Source organism: Papilio xuthus, unplaced genomic scaffold, assembly GCF_000836235.2.
Source record: "Papilio xuthus unplaced genomic scaffold, Pxut_1.1 DF825928.1, whole genome shotgun sequence".
NCBI classification, from domain to species: domain Eukaryota; kingdom Metazoa; phylum Arthropoda; class Insecta; order Lepidoptera; family Papilionidae; genus Papilio; species Papilio xuthus.
Genome location: NW_013532721.1, coordinates 993,329 through 1,010,281, shown reverse-complemented (window position 1 = coordinate 1,010,281; position 16,953 = coordinate 993,329). Strand labels below are relative to the sequence as shown.

Genomic DNA, 16,953 nt, shown 5'->3' with positions numbered 1-16,953 from the left:
GAAAATTTATACAGGCGGTTGGTTATAAATAAAACTTTACAATATTTTGTGTCCAAGTTTTGAAGGAAAATTATTAAAATTTACAGGAACGATAATAGCAACATCTTTGTGCAAAAAATGTTTGCCGACTTTCCACCATTGTTTTATCTTTTAATTTGTGAAGACCTGCGGCGATTTTTTGTATTCTTAGATTTTTAGTTATATATAGTATTCTTAGTTTCTTCTTCATACCAACGGATGACAAATAAATCAAAATGTGGTTTCTAGAAAGCAGCATCAATACTGTTTCAGGTTAGAAGCATTCTAATAAATCATGTCTTAAATTGGCGATAGCCGGGATAAGGTTTAGTGTATATTTATTGCATTAACATTATTAAAAACTTCTTAGGTGTACTTTTTTTTTATAACAGAAGGGGGCAAACGAGCAGCAGGAACACCGAGGTGTTCAACGACGCCCATGGACATCAGCAAAAAACTTATAAAATAAAAGGAACGAAATTACTTAAAAATATATATTTTATTTCATCAGGAATACCAATAAATGTGATAATACAATATGTTTATTAGCAAAAAAGCAATGCTAAAATATTCCTAACAATTTACACAATTTTAGTGACTAGAGCATTTAAGGTAGATGAACACCCACTGGCTTGTAACCAAACTCATCAGCGGTGTAGTCGACTCTGTAAGTAACACCGTCGGGACCGAGGTACTCGTAGAATCCTTTAACTCTGGGACCATAGTTGTCTTTGTCTATTTGCTCGACCTTGCCGTCTTGTTCGGCGAGGATTTTGTTTTCAGTCTCAAGAAGGTAATGGTAACCACCAGGAGGAAGGTAATCGTGATACAAACGGATAATGTCGTATCTGTTCAAGTAGGTTTCATCGTAAGGTCTGATTGAAGGAGCGACGTAGGGTTGTTGAGTGGGCTTGTATGTTGGCACGAAAACTGGCACAGGGCTTGGGCTAGAAGGAGAAGGGCTCGGAGCGATGATTGTCGTTGGTCTCGGTGCTTCGGTGGTAGAAACATACTGTGGTGTCGTAGACACAAAAGCAGTTTCCCTGTAAAAAAAATAACAAATATTAAAATTTCGATTTCGATTAGAGATACCTCTCTATTTTGGCAATCTCAAATATGTAAATTTATTTCTATGTCGATTTTGGCCAAACATTAAAGCCATTTATCGCAGTCCTCATCAAAACTTGTTCCTAGTAAATAACATCCAATAACTCTTGGTCGACAGTTACAGTTCCTTAAAAATCTGGGTTAATCTATACATAGCTTAACTAAAAAAAGACTAACTTGGCATCTCCGCTATCAGAAGAAGACTTGTTCGAATCGCCTTGACCATCGTAAGCTCCACCTGAGCTACCAGCGGAACCCGATCCGGTGTAAGCACCCCCCGCACCACCTGCGGAGCCGGAGCCGGTGTAAGCACCCCCCGCACCACCCGCGGAGCCCGACCCGCTGTAGAAGCCTCCCGCGCCTCCCGCACTGCTTGAACCTGAGTAGAAACCTCCAGCACCGCCGCGGTCACCGCGGTCCCCGCTGTGAAAGCAATTAAATATGAAGGTTAAAATTTTCACATAGTTGATGTAACATTCACGAATCTGTTACAAACAATATATCTTGTTACTTTATTAATTTTACACAATAGTTTAAACAACGTTTAAGCATTGCTTTAATTTTTTTGTATTTATGTTAGGTACTGCTAATCAAACAACTATAAAAATCTTTTAGATAGATAATTGTTCACTCAAAGCTACGGAGCAATTTAAAAATGTAGCGTACGTACTTGTAAGCTCCTGACCCGTCGGGGATGTATCTTCCAGAGCTATCGTAGCGTCCACCACTGTAGCGTCCAGCGTCATAGCGACCGGGGTCATAGCGACCAGGGTCGTAACGGCCAGGGTCGTACTTCCCAGGATTATATTTCCCTGGATTGTAACGCCCAACACTGTCAGACTTTGTCGTTAAATACCTAGGCGTCGTCGTTGTGAAGAACTGGAGAGGATTGTACCTAGACAATAATTAAACCATATTGAGTTAGAGCCAGTTTTATTTTTTCTTGTTTGTTTTGTAATACGTAGAACTTATCGAAACAAAAAAACTTTAAATATTGTCCGACTCTCGCGAAGCGGAAGTGGGAACTTCCGCCATGAAAATTCGTGAGATCCCATGAAAAAACTTGGCCTTTTTAATGGTGTCAATCATATTGCCTTGGAAATTAAACTGCACCATTATGTTGAAAAAAGTTCTATTAGTTCCATAACTATCTAAATCTATGTAGTGCAATCAAAAATAAACTCTGCGGTGCCGGCCTAGGATAGTTCTAGGATCCAGTTACTCTATTCTTAAAGCTATTTTTAATTAGGTATTTTAAATTAAATTAATATAAAAATTATTATATTTACCTTCCAGTTTCAGCCGCCAAGGCAACCGTAACAGTGAGACAGAGGACCTTTTAAAATATGAATTAGATTCAAAATCTTACTTCAATTGCATTACAAATTACTAACACAATAAATGCAAATTATTGATACTCGTATTAGGTACAAAAGGCATCTTACATATTACCGCTATTATTTTTAAATAAAAAAAATATAACTGAACATCATACTTCCCAATATGGCATTCTACATTAACAAGATTTTAATTTTAAATGTATGGTAATACTAAAATTTTGAATAGTAAAAAGCAATAAAAAATAAAATAATCTGCAAAAGAAATATATACTAGATAAGCTAGATTGTTTGTTCAATACTACATATAATGATTTAGCATTAAAAATGTAACATACCAATATCCCCCTCATTTTCTTAATATCTAGGACGCTACCAACTTGAATGTGCTACACCAAAGACTGAAGCCTTTTATATATTTTTTCACCCAGTTTCATAAACTTATGCTCAAGTCCAGTTCCACTCATTTATAATGAGTAAACAAATTATGATTAGTTATTCATTAACAGCGATTCTCAATCTTTGCGCAGTAAATTTATTAATTTACGTTCTTTTGGTCTGGTATTTGATATGCTCTTCTACTCCCAAAGTGACACGCACTAACAAAGTATGAAAGTGTTAATACTTTTAATATTACAGTACGACAAAGTAAAATCACCGCCATTCGTAATAATTACATTCGCCTTTATGTAATAAACGTTCGGTATGCCTTTTCTGGTAATAAAGTCTTTTACTAAATGTCTTTTATAAGAAGTTATCATAATGCATGTTATTTATATAGTTTCTGAAGGAATACAAAGTTGCTACTGGTTTCTTCCACACGCATAAAAAGGATGGGAAAACGAAACGCGAATTCGAAGTAATGTGATTTTTTTTACTCGGTTCCGGTTCCTGAGTAAAATGCACCAATCACAGTCCTACTAGAATGATTCTCCGATTCTCCGCGCACCGTCAACGGTAAATGATGTTTCAACGGCATCTATGCGTGGGTGTCCGAACATTAAATACATCCGAATTTATGTTGTCTTAATATACCGAGATTTATATTTTAGATAAGCTAATTATGTTTCAGACCTTGCTTGGAAGAATCAGAAGATAATTAAAATTTTATCAGTGTAATTCTGAAGTTTATAGATAAATATCAAAGTGGACGGACAATATATGTTCTTAATTAAATTAAAATTATTAAGCATGTGACATTAAAAGGTAGACACTAATTAAACAATCAGTAAATTAAATAAACCTTTATTTCCAACACTGTTGCAAACAATAAAAAGCTAGGAATATAAGACTTTTGCAAGAAGCTTCAGAGAAATAAACAGCACTAAAATAACCTTAAAAAATAGATATATTTATGTAATTTTAGTGACTAGAGCATTTAAGGTAGATGAACACCCACTGGCTTGTAACCAAACTCATCAGCGGTGTAGTCGACTCTGTAAGTAACACCGTCGGGACCGAGGTACTCGTAGAATCCTTTAACTCTGGGACCATAGTTGTCTTTGTCTATTTGCTCGACCTTGCCGTCTTGTTCGGCGAGGATTTTGTTTTCAGTCTCAAGAAGGTAATGGTAACCACCAGGAGGAAGGTAATCGTGATACAAACGGATAATGTCGTATCTGTTCAAGTAGGTTTCATCGTAAGGTCTGTTTGAAGGAGCGACGTAGGGTTGTTGAGTGGGCTTGTATGTTGGCACGAAAACTGGCACAGGGCTCGGGCTTGGGGTAGGACTGGGAGAAGGAGAGGGACTGGGAGCCGAGGTAGATGTCGGTCTCGGCGCTTCAGTAGTTGTAGGAACGTATGCGGAAGTCGTGTACGCTGCTCCAGTGTAGCCTCCACCGCTGCAATTAAAATCAATAATCTGATATTCAAATATTTAAAAAGTAACAGTTCTCAAAAGCACTTTATCTTTTATTATTTTTCATTTGTATGAGAGTAGGATCTTCTATAACAGCGTAAATTTCGATATTAGCGTTAATTAAAAAAAAAAGAAAGTCTACCCCTACGGCATTCTAGGAAGAATGCTTATCAAATGACACGTCACTCGTCGAAACTGGTTCAGGATTATATAAAACCAACTCTGATACATAAAAACATATGTATCTAGAAAAGCGAACAATATTGCCCTCATGAATATGGCAGGCAAAAATAAAATCTTACCCGTTGTAGTCGTTGTTGTCAGGCTGGTACTTTCCACCATCACTTCCTTGGTGAACATAGAAGCCACCAGCGCCACCACGGTCCCCGCGGTCACCACTGATATAATTTAAGACATTCGTAAAAAAGTATTAAAGCAGATTTAAAATAAATATCATGAACTGTTCTATCAAACGAATTATGAACTTCCTGTAATATAGTCTTGTGTCTTTCAGGCATTTTCTTGACTGTTTTATCTTCGAATAATATGGATATATGGAAGAGCTTTAGGAAAATCGTAAATATCTTTTGTAAATATTAATTCACTTATTAACAATTGATTCCGTATTCAAGATACAAAAATTGGGATATAAAATTGATATGAAAATGTAGGTTGTCCAGCTACGACTTAACTTATTCAACATATAACTTATTTTCACTTTTTAAAAGATAAGTAATTTTTACTTTTTAAATAAACATAGAGAATAATAATACAATAAATACATACAATAACTAAAAAAAGTACAAAAATTGGTGACTGCCAAAATAAATAAGGGTCAAACCATGTTTAAATTCATTAGACTACATTGTACTAATGCTAAAATAAATCTATCTAATATGTAATAAACGTTCCACTTACTTGTACTTGCCAGAATCGTCAGGAATCCAGCGTCCAGATTGATCGTACTTGCCGGGGTTGTATTTACCAGGGTCGTATTTACCGGGGTCGTACTTGCCAGGGTCATATCGCCCGGCACTATAGCGACCAGGGTCATAGCGGCCGTCGTAGCGACCGGCATTAGCGGGAGTGGTTGAATATCTTCCAAAGTAACGGTTATAGCTTGGTGTCGACGTAACAAACTGGAAGGGCGTGGGACTGAAATAAAATAAAAATTGTAAATTGCCATGATTTCAATGTATATCATGTTGTTACTCCTTGACCATTATTCAGTCGGGACCTAAGGCGAAATGGTTCAGTTTCAGATTGATAGACAAGGGATTATTTTACACTATACTATGTTTTTTACATTGATACAGACCGCATTGTTTCCCACCATATGCCATCTTTACTACCCTCCCATCTAAAAATGAGAAGGTAATTAAAATCATCATCATCTCGCTATGCGCCCCCCCCTGAGTGGATTGGAGCCTACCGTAAGTTATGGGTGACTAGCCTATAGTCACCCACGGTGGCCCGGTGTGGTTTGGTGATAGAGATTTCAAATGAAAATGTGATGATGATTAGATATTTAATTTAAGAATGCTCATTTGTACAATCCCCATTTTACCCTTTTTGTATTAAACTTATAACAATTTCTAAAAATTAAAAACATACCTTCCAGTATCCGCCGCAAACGCGACCGCTACGGTCAAACATAGCACCTTGAATGAGAAAAATAGATTTAAATTTGACTATAATTTATACTCTCTACACATTTTAGGCCAAATAAGGTTGTGATAAAATGTTTAAAAAGTTATAAATTAACATAATGGACCATAAAATTCCGCTTTAACGGTGTCTAGATACATTTGCATATTATTTAGATCACTTTATCTAATATTTACATTAAGATTATTATACAAACCAGAACGCCCCGCATTTCGGTTCCGTGCGAGCTTTACAACTTGAGTGTGTTCTTTGAAACGTCAATGTCTATTTATACCTTTTTTCACCTACTCTATATATTTCCTCCCTTGTCTTGTCCATCTCATTCATAATGTGTATCAACAAACAATGTTAGTCACTGGCAGAGATTCCCAATCTTCTATGAGAAGCTTATACATTTTTTGTACGTAATGATGGAATATTTACTTCATCAATCCAATTACAAATATTTTTTGTATTATACGTGATTTTGTATACATTTTTGTATGCTCATATTAGTTGTAATTTCAGTTTTAAATTAAATGATCAAAGTGGATATTTTTGTTGTACATTTATCGGCTATGTATGTCATCAAAAATCAACGACGACACAACAACGCGAATTACGCACTGACAACCATGGGGCAAGCTGGGCATTACGCAGCGCACCGATGTCATTTGACCGCCAAGATATATGAAATAATTCTTTTTGTACATCATGTTCACATTTATCAATTTATTATGATTAACTGATATCTCGTCTTATTATCTATTTATATGAGGAACTGACTATTAAAATCTACTAGTCAAATCCATATGTCAAAAACGAAAGACATGTATTCTGTCAATTTCCGCGAAGACGCTTTATTTTCAAAAATATATATATCAAAACATAGTATTAAAGATTGATTTAAAATGAAATACACTTATATATTAAAGTTTTTTATCAATTTCAAAATTAAAATCAATTATCGATTTAATTGGCAAGGAAATAAAGATGAACATACGAATATTGCATTTTATTTATAATATCAAAATTATTTTTAATAAGTAAAAGTAATAAAAAAATTAATCAATATCTTGTGTTGTAACAGTTTGAGAACCTTATCAGATTGAACGTCACATGAGAACGATTTTTAAAGATAGTTTTTCACGGAGCGTGAATCTGAGAACGATCGCAGACAAATTGGTTTCACTCAAATAATAATTTTTTTAAATGGTGTCTCAGTTTTTATTTATGAATTACATATAGGGATAACAATATGTTTTTTAAAAGTGTTTTCTCAGTGGAAAAATTATGAAGACGAGTTCGTCTTTGATCGTTTTTTACTCGCCATTGGCGCGCGTGATGCTTGACTCTAGTGGTTATCTACCGTCCTTCTGTAAATCAACGCACCATGAAACCCACCATTAGATGCACAGCCAGCGACGAGTAACCCACACAAACTTTGTATGTGTGAGTTTTCGTACAATACATAAGTATAACGTAAATAGATGAGAATTTTTACTTTTTGATTATTATGTATCAAATTCCATTTGTGATGAAATAAATGATCTATAATTGAATTAAATTTGAATTTATTGTTGTCTGGTTTCGGCCCGAACTTGTTATATATTACATAATCATTGTATGTAAAATAAGAAATATTTAAGTATACATTTTTATTATTGGACTTAAATTTCGTCGAAATATGTTATATTTAAAATATAAAAAATATTTCATTTTAAAAGCAAATATAACAAAATAATTTTATTAAAACCTGAAACAAAAAGTTTGTACCTCTTTTCAAAGAAATTACACCCATGACAAAACTTAAGATTATGTGGAGATGTGCATAAAATTGTTTTAATATAAAATATAAAAAATCTTTATGAATCATGGTCGAACAATGACCAAAGGGCGACCAATAGTATAGTTGTACGTATAAATAGATACTCGTACATGCATACTTTATTCTGTGTTCATTACAAAGTGACCAGATATTATATAAAATGTTCCTATTTATTTAATTTTATTTTTAATAAATTAAGTACTTAGATCAGCTAGGTTGAATTACATACAATACACCGAAAAAAAAGATTGATAACATTGTTGGATTTATTATTTTTTCGTAAACAACATAACAGTTAAAATTCCTTAATAAAATATACTAGAAAAATGTATATCCTGTAAGATTTTTATGAGGAAGGCAACATTTAAATTTTACGTCAAACCACATGCGATCGATAGATAGAGATTGCTATAAAAATTATATAATGTTTAAGGCTGAAAAGGCGCGGCTCTGATTATTATCTTCCAAATTATGTTGCATCGGAAGGTGTGAAAAGGACCTGAGAAAATATAATGTCATGGACAATCCGGGCTATAATTTCAAAATGTCTAATATACATATTTATCCATAGATAATATAAAGTGAGGACAGTTTGTCTGTCAAGACAATTTAATTAAAAGTGCACTTTTTAATCATCTAAAGTGATTTGATAAATGTATCATAAATTTTAAATAAAAAAAAAAACTAACTATCCTTTAACCTTGCCAATAACTATACCAGTTACCTTGTCCTTATATGAAATGACAAAATAATAATTATATTATAATATTAGGTAAAAATTGCAGTAAATTTATGATGTTAACCTCAATAATAGAACGATATTCTCTGCGTCTGTTATCTCTAGATAATTAAAAATGAATCGAAGTACAAACTGACGGTTGTCTTAATCTAAAAACTAGGAAAAATATACAGTGTGGAATAAGATAAAGATGTTTCTAGTCATGTAGTTACTGAGACATAAAATAATACCTTGACCATTATCATTTAGTTATTAATCGAAGATAAAACGGTTAAATTATTAATTCGCTTGGCAGGTTAAGTAATGTTAATGTAAATTTTCAGTAGAAAACAAATTAACTGTTGTTTTTATTACCACGTTAGCGGCCATCTTCGAGCCTTCTGTCATAAGGAATTTACATTTTATGAAGGTATGCATCTAGATCCGTGATTCAGGAAACCTTATATGTATACCTTTTATTGTACATATTTAAAAATAAATCGAAATTTGATTTTTATAGCACGTATTTTACAATTTTTAATCGTCAACAAATATTACATAATGTAAACAAAGTACATAACTTAACAAAAGTATTATTGTGGAAATTACTCGAATCTTTTAATAACTTGTATGTTTTCGGGTTCTTATAATAAATATATATGTATAAAAATCTCTTGTCACGGTGTATGTAGTCGACCTCCTTCGAAACAGTTCAGTTGATTTTTATGACATTTCAAGACGCTATTTCTTCTTCTCTTCTTCTTACTTTTGCATTGCAACGAATGCCGGGTTCAGCTAGTAAAAATGATTTGTGTGCTAACGCTCATTAATATAATAATTTTCTGCACTAATATAGCAAAAATATATATAGGTGACTAGCTCTTGTTCATGACTTCGTGCGCGCGGAATTTAAAGATTTTTTTTTTCGTAAAAAATATAGGCCTAATCAAACAACTGATTTTTTTAAATCGGTGCAGTACTTTTTGAGTTTATTGCTTACATTTAAAAATGCAAATCTTTTCACCCTATAATATTAGTACAAATTGACTTTCAATAACAACGCAAACACAGCAGCGCCTATATTTTTCACTGTAGTGGATTTAATTTTATGTTTGCAAGCGATAAACTAGTAGGCGCAAACAAATCGAAATCGCGGCAAGCGTTACTTCTACTACTAAATTAACTAGAACTAAATAACATTATCAGTTACAAGAAAGGGTTGACTCCTTCGCGAAAGGACTGGACGAAAGGATGCTAGCACAGATCAAGCTCAAAAATTAGGCCTTAAACGACCATCGTGTCCAAAAAAAAATTTTTTTTTCAATAAAAGTAGTTAAATGTTGCTGAGAATAATTATAGTTTATAATCATTAAATTAATTTATTAAATTGTAATTAACATCGTTCTTCTAGTACACATCTCATTATTATATCCCTCGTTGATAATAAAAATATGTAATTTATTTCAAATCTATATTAATTGCTGTTTGTATTTTTTTCATAACAATATATGCAGATATTTATTTCCTAAATTTCTAACATGAAATTGTAGTAAAGTAAAATTTTCATCGATATTTTTAATTGTAGCATGTAAAACTGGGCTCTTTTCTTATATTCTGTGCTAAATAAATTATGTTAAATTAGCCAAAGATAATGCTAATAGTAACTTGTTCCATTATTTAAATGTGTTATTTTTTTATTTAATTATCTTAATTTGCATTTGCTGTGCATCATACAGAGATTTACGCGTGTTGCATATTTGAACACCCACACAAATTAATAAAATAAATATTATTCAAGGATAAATAAAAATATATTCAGAAACTGATCAAGATCCAATAAATTCCGTAAACTTTTTAATGAACATGATGACGTTTCACACGCGTCAAAATTGATCTTGGTCATCAGCATTCAAGTCAGAGAAAAAAAAGGGATGATGGAAAGAGTAAGTTGGGTATTGAATCGCTGTCACTCCATCCGTCGCTTGAGAAGCAGAATATTAAACAGCTTAACAACGGTCAACACTTTGATTAACCATTTAAAAACGACTTCTTCTTCTTCCAAGCGCGGAAAGTCTTGCCGTAACTCGTCTTATTATTAAATTTGTAGGAAAATGTAACCGTGAGTCTATTACTATAATTCAGGTACAACTATTGGCAATCCTCTCGAAATCAGAAAAAACACTTTCTAAAATAACTACGAGTATAAATACGATATAAACGAAGATAAAAACTAAAATATTTGTGATTTCTATAAAGAAAAGAAGTTGGGCCAATTATTTTGAAAGCACTGAACCTTCTTCTATAAGGTTTGATTTAAAAGAACTGGAAACCTGAAGTTACTCGGTCTCTTATACTGTATATTTTAGTTTTTTTGGGATCATGTTGTTGAATAAAGTCTATGAGAAATTTTGTATTAATAATTTTATGACCCATCAACTATTGCCTATTTTTATACTTATTTTCTATATGCATATGTTATTTACTAATACAATATCATGAAATATTTTATATACATTCACAATATTTACTTCTTCTTTTTTTTTAAATAATTTTAAGAAACTTTCTGCCTTTTTAAACTTAAAAACGTAAAAATTCCTATAAATTTAAATATAATTTCACTGACTCATTTTCTAATTTATTTAATCTTATCAACAACTAAGACTGATTTTTTTTAATTAATATTATCATTAAACGATCGATTGCATTTTGTTGAAAGAAACGAATCACAAATGTGCATAGTACATGAATGTAACCTTTAAATTTTATTAAACCTCATGATTATAATACACTTAATAAAAGGCATTCTGCATTTTTTTTTATCCTTATTTAAGAATGTAAATCACTTCGTTTGATAAAATAATGTCATTGATGTTACATTTAATATTTCCTATAAAACAGGTTAAATGAGTTACAGATCCATAATAATTTCCATTTTATAAGAATGATGTCACTTCAAGGTCGATGATGCGTGTGTGCTCTTCTTTACCAAATACCAGAAGCGGATATACTTTGCATATCTTACGAATATTATAAATCCGACAGTTTGAATGTATGGATGTCTGTTAGAAGATATCTCCAGAACGGTTAAACGGAACTCTGTGAAGTTTGGGATATAAGGGATGTATTAACATAGTCTGAAGGAAAACATAGACTACTTAGGTTTTTTTTTAATACCGCGCAGACGGAATCGTGAGCGACAATTAGTTAAAAATAAATGTAGATCAATTTTACAGCGGAGTGTCTTATCGTATGAACACAAGTGTCTCTTGATTTTAAATACAGATTTTAATGTCATTTTTTTAACTTTCTTTCACCGGGCTAATATGTGTAAGGTATGTTGCATGAAGTGACCCGTGATATTTGAGATAGTTTCTCTTGGAAATTCATATCTTCTTCTTTGTTATAAAAAGCAATGAATGTATGTTGGACCTCGATGCATACCAAGACTTGGTTTATAACGATAACACTTTGATTGGATATACGTTACCCTTTAGGCCAAACAAATCTGGCGATGTCGCGGACGAAAGGGCAGACCTGACTCGCCACCATGCATAGGAGGAATAGAGGGGTTTAGTGGGTATGCTTCCCAACATCAAGAGAATACCATGTCACTACGAACGCTGTAGTGACATAGGATTCTTTCCGTTCGCGTTTTTCTTAATTTTTTGCGCTAGTCCTTGATATTTTAACTAACGAATCTAAAATAATTAGCCTAATTCTAATATGCCAAATTCTTTTTTGGTTTTGATAGGCTATATGTTATCGTCGAAAGATCCAGACGCTTCTTTTAAATACGCCCACAAAACCGAGAGAAATTTTCTAATTTCTTCGAAATTAAGATGCGATTTAATATGAACATTAAAAAATGTTGTATAACATTTAGCCTTAAAACATGTTTGTATCCTATTCATTTATATTTTAATAAAGCCCATTAAAAACTTGTGACATATTTAACATTAATTAAAAATGTCAAATATATTTGTAATGTTTAAAAATATAAACGTTTTCCTTGAGCTTAAATAGTCTTTACAGCAAAAGGCGGCACAGATCACAGCGATTTATTCAGACAGTTCAGAAAACGGTTACTGACCCAACATTAACTATATTCGTATTTTAAACAAGTATGAGATGTACTTGTTGACTCCTCACAATATCGGATTTTTTAAAAGTATGATATCAATTAAATATCCAGATTTTTCTACAAAACAACATATCTCTGATAAAATTGACTAGTCAACTTTCGCATAATTTCATAGTATAATTTTTTTGTATTATAAATATAATACAAAAAAATTGTTTCTATAACTTCAATCGCTCTATACATCATCAGCTCATTATACGTCTCCACTGAGGGACTCGGAGCCTACCCTAAGTTAAGGGTGATTAGGCCATAGTCAACCACGCTGGCCAAGTGCGGGTTGGTTGATTTCACACATATCTTTTGAATTTCTTCTCAGATATGTGCAGGTTGCATCACGATGTTTTACATATGTAAATCGGAAATCGAAAAAACACATTGGTACATGGCGGGATTCGAACCCAGGACCTGCAGATTGCAAGTCAAGTGCTTGACTACTGAGCCACCGACATTGACATGAGTTTATTCACAACAAAACATTTGACCTGAAAGACAAACCTGTGTTGAAGACACGGAAACAGCTATTTTATGGCATTTAAGTTAAAAAGAAACAACATATTTTATTTATATTATTGTCATTTAATTCATGACGATATTCAATTATTTTGCTTTTTGTTAAAATTTCTAAACACACAACCTGCGAGCAAGCAAGTTAGACTATACTGATGATTGCATCTCCTACCTTTTGCGGAAATAATAAAAAGTAGCGCTAAGAAAAAAAAATCATACGTGATGTATATTAAATAAAAGATGGTCACAGCTAAAGGTCTTTGGAACAGGTTTCGTTATTCTAAATGTCAGCGTCTATTATTACCACCACCACTAATAGGTCAGACGGGTCAGTCAGAATACCATCTGCGGCCATAAATAGGGTTGTCAACTATTAAGTTTCTTAAATTCATTTTAATTTTAATTAAAAAATTAACACTCTCTTCGATGATATTTAATAATACTTTTCTTTGACGACATACAATTGTTGTTTACATTTCTATTGATAAATTCTGTCCCTACTACGCAACGTTTTTTGCATATACGGCTCTTTTTTTTCCTTTCATGTTATGCCCTATTTTTGACTAATTTCACTTAAAATTAATATCATAAGTATTGATAGACATTTTGTCAAAAATATTGTGAAAAATAATTTTAGTCACGTTATTCCGTATTATTAAATACTAGGGAACAAAAATCGTGTGGGAACCCTATTTATAAATCGCATATAGATTCTTGAATTCCTCTTAAACCATTACGTCTTAGTTTTTTTGTTATGTGATAACGGTGATGCCATATTGTACGTATTGTAAAATAATATAGAAAAGACGATATAAATATAACATAAATGAATAAATAAAAAAATATTGCCAAAAAAGTGGCCCAACACAGATATGTATAGCTACATTATGTCATTGTATCGGCAAATATTGAATTTACTATTTAGAAAACTCAAAAACATAATTTAATGGCCTTTGAAAACGCAGCACAGATAAAGAAAAATCGAAATTTCAAGAATAAATAAAACAACGAAAGGGATAATGTTTTGTACAAATGTTTCGTTAGTGGAAACTATCCGTTAACTATTGCGTGTCGTGTTTAGATTACTATGTCACTTAACACGCGTGGTAAAGGATTAGTTTGCAAACAAACAAGTGAACTAAGTTATGTCACGATGTGACATAATTCAATAACTTCGTTCACTTCTTAGTCCACACTTCTTACTTATTTACTATAATTAATAGTAAAAATATATTTTACGCGTTAAAAATAGACTACTTTTACCCTATTATTTTTTCAGGTAAAACATATTATTTACAACACCATCTGCCTTAGAATTAAATAAACCTGATAAAATAAGCATTTAATTTTAAAACTTGTTCGTAATACTTAGTCACCAGTTGCTTAACGTATCCAATTTTGATCAATAGATGGAGCGTTTAAAAATTATAATTTAATGAAAAAAAAATTAATTAGCAATTAGAGCAATGGTCATAAATATTTACATTTGTATTAAGTTTAGCTTATTCAGTTTAAAAAATCGCATTCATTTCTACATGAAAAGATATTAAGAAATTAAATGTAAAATATTTTCGCTAAAACACCAAAAGGAAAAGAGTAAAAAAAGTCAAAATTTCGGTAAAGTATTTACATTTATATTTAACTGTATCCTAGTAACACAATATGAAAATAATAGATAAAAAAGTACAAAAATTCGACTTAACTCAAGTTCACATAGTGAACACCGCTAAATCAGAATACAACCTCTTAAATTTATTGACTGTCAGGTTGTGGAGAAGCGGTTGCCAGGAAGTCGAGTGCTCGCTGGATATCCTGGGGGATGGGGTGGGGTGTTGGAAGATGAGCACCCTGGGGCTGGAATCCATTCTCGTTGGCAATGTAGGTCAACTGGATGTTACCACCGTCTTCGCTTGGGTACTGGAATTGACCTTGTACTTCCAAAGCGGGCTCTTCGGCACCGATGTTCTTCAAAGCTCCCTTCTCATCGGCTGAAATACCATTTCCAGTTTCATAGGAATATTGGTAAGAGCCATCGGGGTTGATTTGACTGTCTTGGCGGACGATGGGGATCGGTTCCGTGGGTGCCTGGGGAGCGGCGAGGGCGACAGCCAAAAGGGACAAAGCGATCTGAAAATAAATATCCTACATTAACATTTATAATACAAAATAACCTTCTCATAAAATCTTTCTTTATGCCTATTTTATTTTACGAGAAAGATATTTCTATTTTTAGGTGCAAGGATTGCCAAAAAATTGTTATTTTTCTATGTCTTGCAATCAGCACAGACACGGGCTCTTAAACCAGTTCAAAATTGGCGTCAGTATTGCTTTATGATTACGATGTACACGTCTCTAGGGGAAGATTGACATGATCAATGCTTGTCATATGCATTGCGTCTTTCATACACATCACCACTTAACATCAAGAGATGATGAAGCACAATTTTATTGATTATCCATATAAAAGAATTACGTAAACTTTGTTTCGTTAGTTGTACGTAAAAATTAAAGGGCAAAGCTTTTTTTGTAATCACAAATCCACTTGTATGCAATCTTGTCAAATATTTACATAAGTCACTAAACACAAGCACAAACACTTACGATGGTTTTCATGGTTGGTTATAGAATGTCGGTGGAGGCACTAGACAATGTTGGTCTTAGAGGCATATCGGTGTATATATACGGGTGGGTTACTGAGCCTCTACCACCACTGGGTGGTATTGCACCATATGATGAGATAAAATACATACGACTTATATATGTGCACGATTATATTTAATGTTATATCATATTTAATATTTATTTTTTATTACAAGCCTATCTCAAATACAAGTCAACGAAAAAATTAACAGTGTTTCTTATTATGTAATATCCTTTTTAATTTTTTAGAGATCAATTACATTTTTTTCACAACAGATAAATTAATTTTCATAAAGAGATATACCAAATATTATTATATAAACGGTGTTTATTGAGAATTGTAATAATTTTAAAACAATTATAACAAACTGTAATATTGGCACATGTCAAACAAAATCCTTTCGCCTAATTTACAATCTAAATAGTAGATAATCGAACTTTTCTCTACATTAAAATTGAACTTAAGCTTTTTCGATTCTTTCTAGTTTATGAAGCAAAAAAAATGAATGCACTAAAATGCGTCGTATGATGCGGCGCCAAGAATTTATTGAATTATTGTTGATTGTTTTTTTGCTTAAGTTTAAATTAATAGGAAAATTTGCATTTAGAATATAACTATAGTTAACCTAAGTATTTAAAATCTTATTGTTATTAAAGATTTAATTTACTTAACTGTAATTAAATTATGATACATTACCTATAAAATGATAGCCACGTAAGAAAATAATTGAAAAATTATATACTTATATGAGTAAATTTTCGCAAAGCTTTGAAGACCTTGTATTAGCTCATTTTATCAAATTTATGTGACTATCAAATTGATAAAATATCCTCACGATATTTTGCACAAAGCTATTTGAGATTTAGATGTCGATTATTTGTCATAATCATTTACAAGGAAATTTTCTTTTTGTTATAAAATGTTATGTATAAAATAAATGTTTTGATTAAAATCAAATATAATTCTGTGATTTTAATATGTTTTGACTAAGATTGAAAATTTGTTATGAACGTTATGTACGAAAGTAAACAAAAAAATATTGTAAAATGAAGCAAATTTTCTTTGACGACGTCAATTTTTATCACCCCGTAAAGAACATCTAAAGATTTTTTTGTATAAAATGTCATCTTTATAACTATACTTTACGAGAT

At 32.2% G+C, this 16,953-nt stretch overlaps 3 protein-coding genes across 3 annotated transcripts; all 3 read right to left on the bottom strand.

The window, feature by feature from the left end:
- Window positions 1-498: 498 nt before the first annotated feature.
- On the bottom strand, window positions 499-2,863 carry LOC106125119 (larval cuticle protein LCP-30-like). Its single transcript, NM_001312036.1, is given in 5 exon segments — window positions 499-1,061; window positions 1,303-1,548; window positions 1,796-2,020; window positions 2,415-2,461; window positions 2,801-2,863. Coding segments are annotated over 5 exon segments (969 nt in total). The 5' UTR covers window positions 2,816-2,863; the 3' UTR covers window positions 499-625.
- Window positions 2,864-3,691: 828 nt separating this feature from the next.
- On the bottom strand, window positions 3,692-6,219 carry LOC106125467 (larval cuticle protein LCP-30-like). The gene is given in 5 exon segments (NM_001312416.1): window positions 3,692-4,303; window positions 4,623-4,718; window positions 5,239-5,475; window positions 5,935-5,981; window positions 6,185-6,219. Coding segments are annotated over 5 exon segments (858 nt in total). The 5' UTR covers window positions 6,200-6,219; the 3' UTR covers window positions 3,692-3,840.
- Window positions 6,220-14,780: 8,561 nt separating this feature from the next.
- Window positions 14,781-15,863, bottom strand: LOC106125341 (endocuticle structural glycoprotein SgAbd-8-like). The gene is made up of 2 exons (XM_013322502.1): window positions 15,763-15,863; window positions 14,781-15,288 (listed from the first exon to the last, which is right to left on the bottom strand). The coding sequence occupies exons 1-2, from the start codon at window positions 15,772-15,774 to the stop codon at window positions 14,914-14,916; spliced, it is 387 nt and encodes a 128-aa protein (XP_013177956.1). The 5' UTR covers window positions 15,775-15,863; the 3' UTR covers window positions 14,781-14,913.
- Between the last annotated feature and the right edge of the window lie 1,090 nt (window positions 15,864-16,953).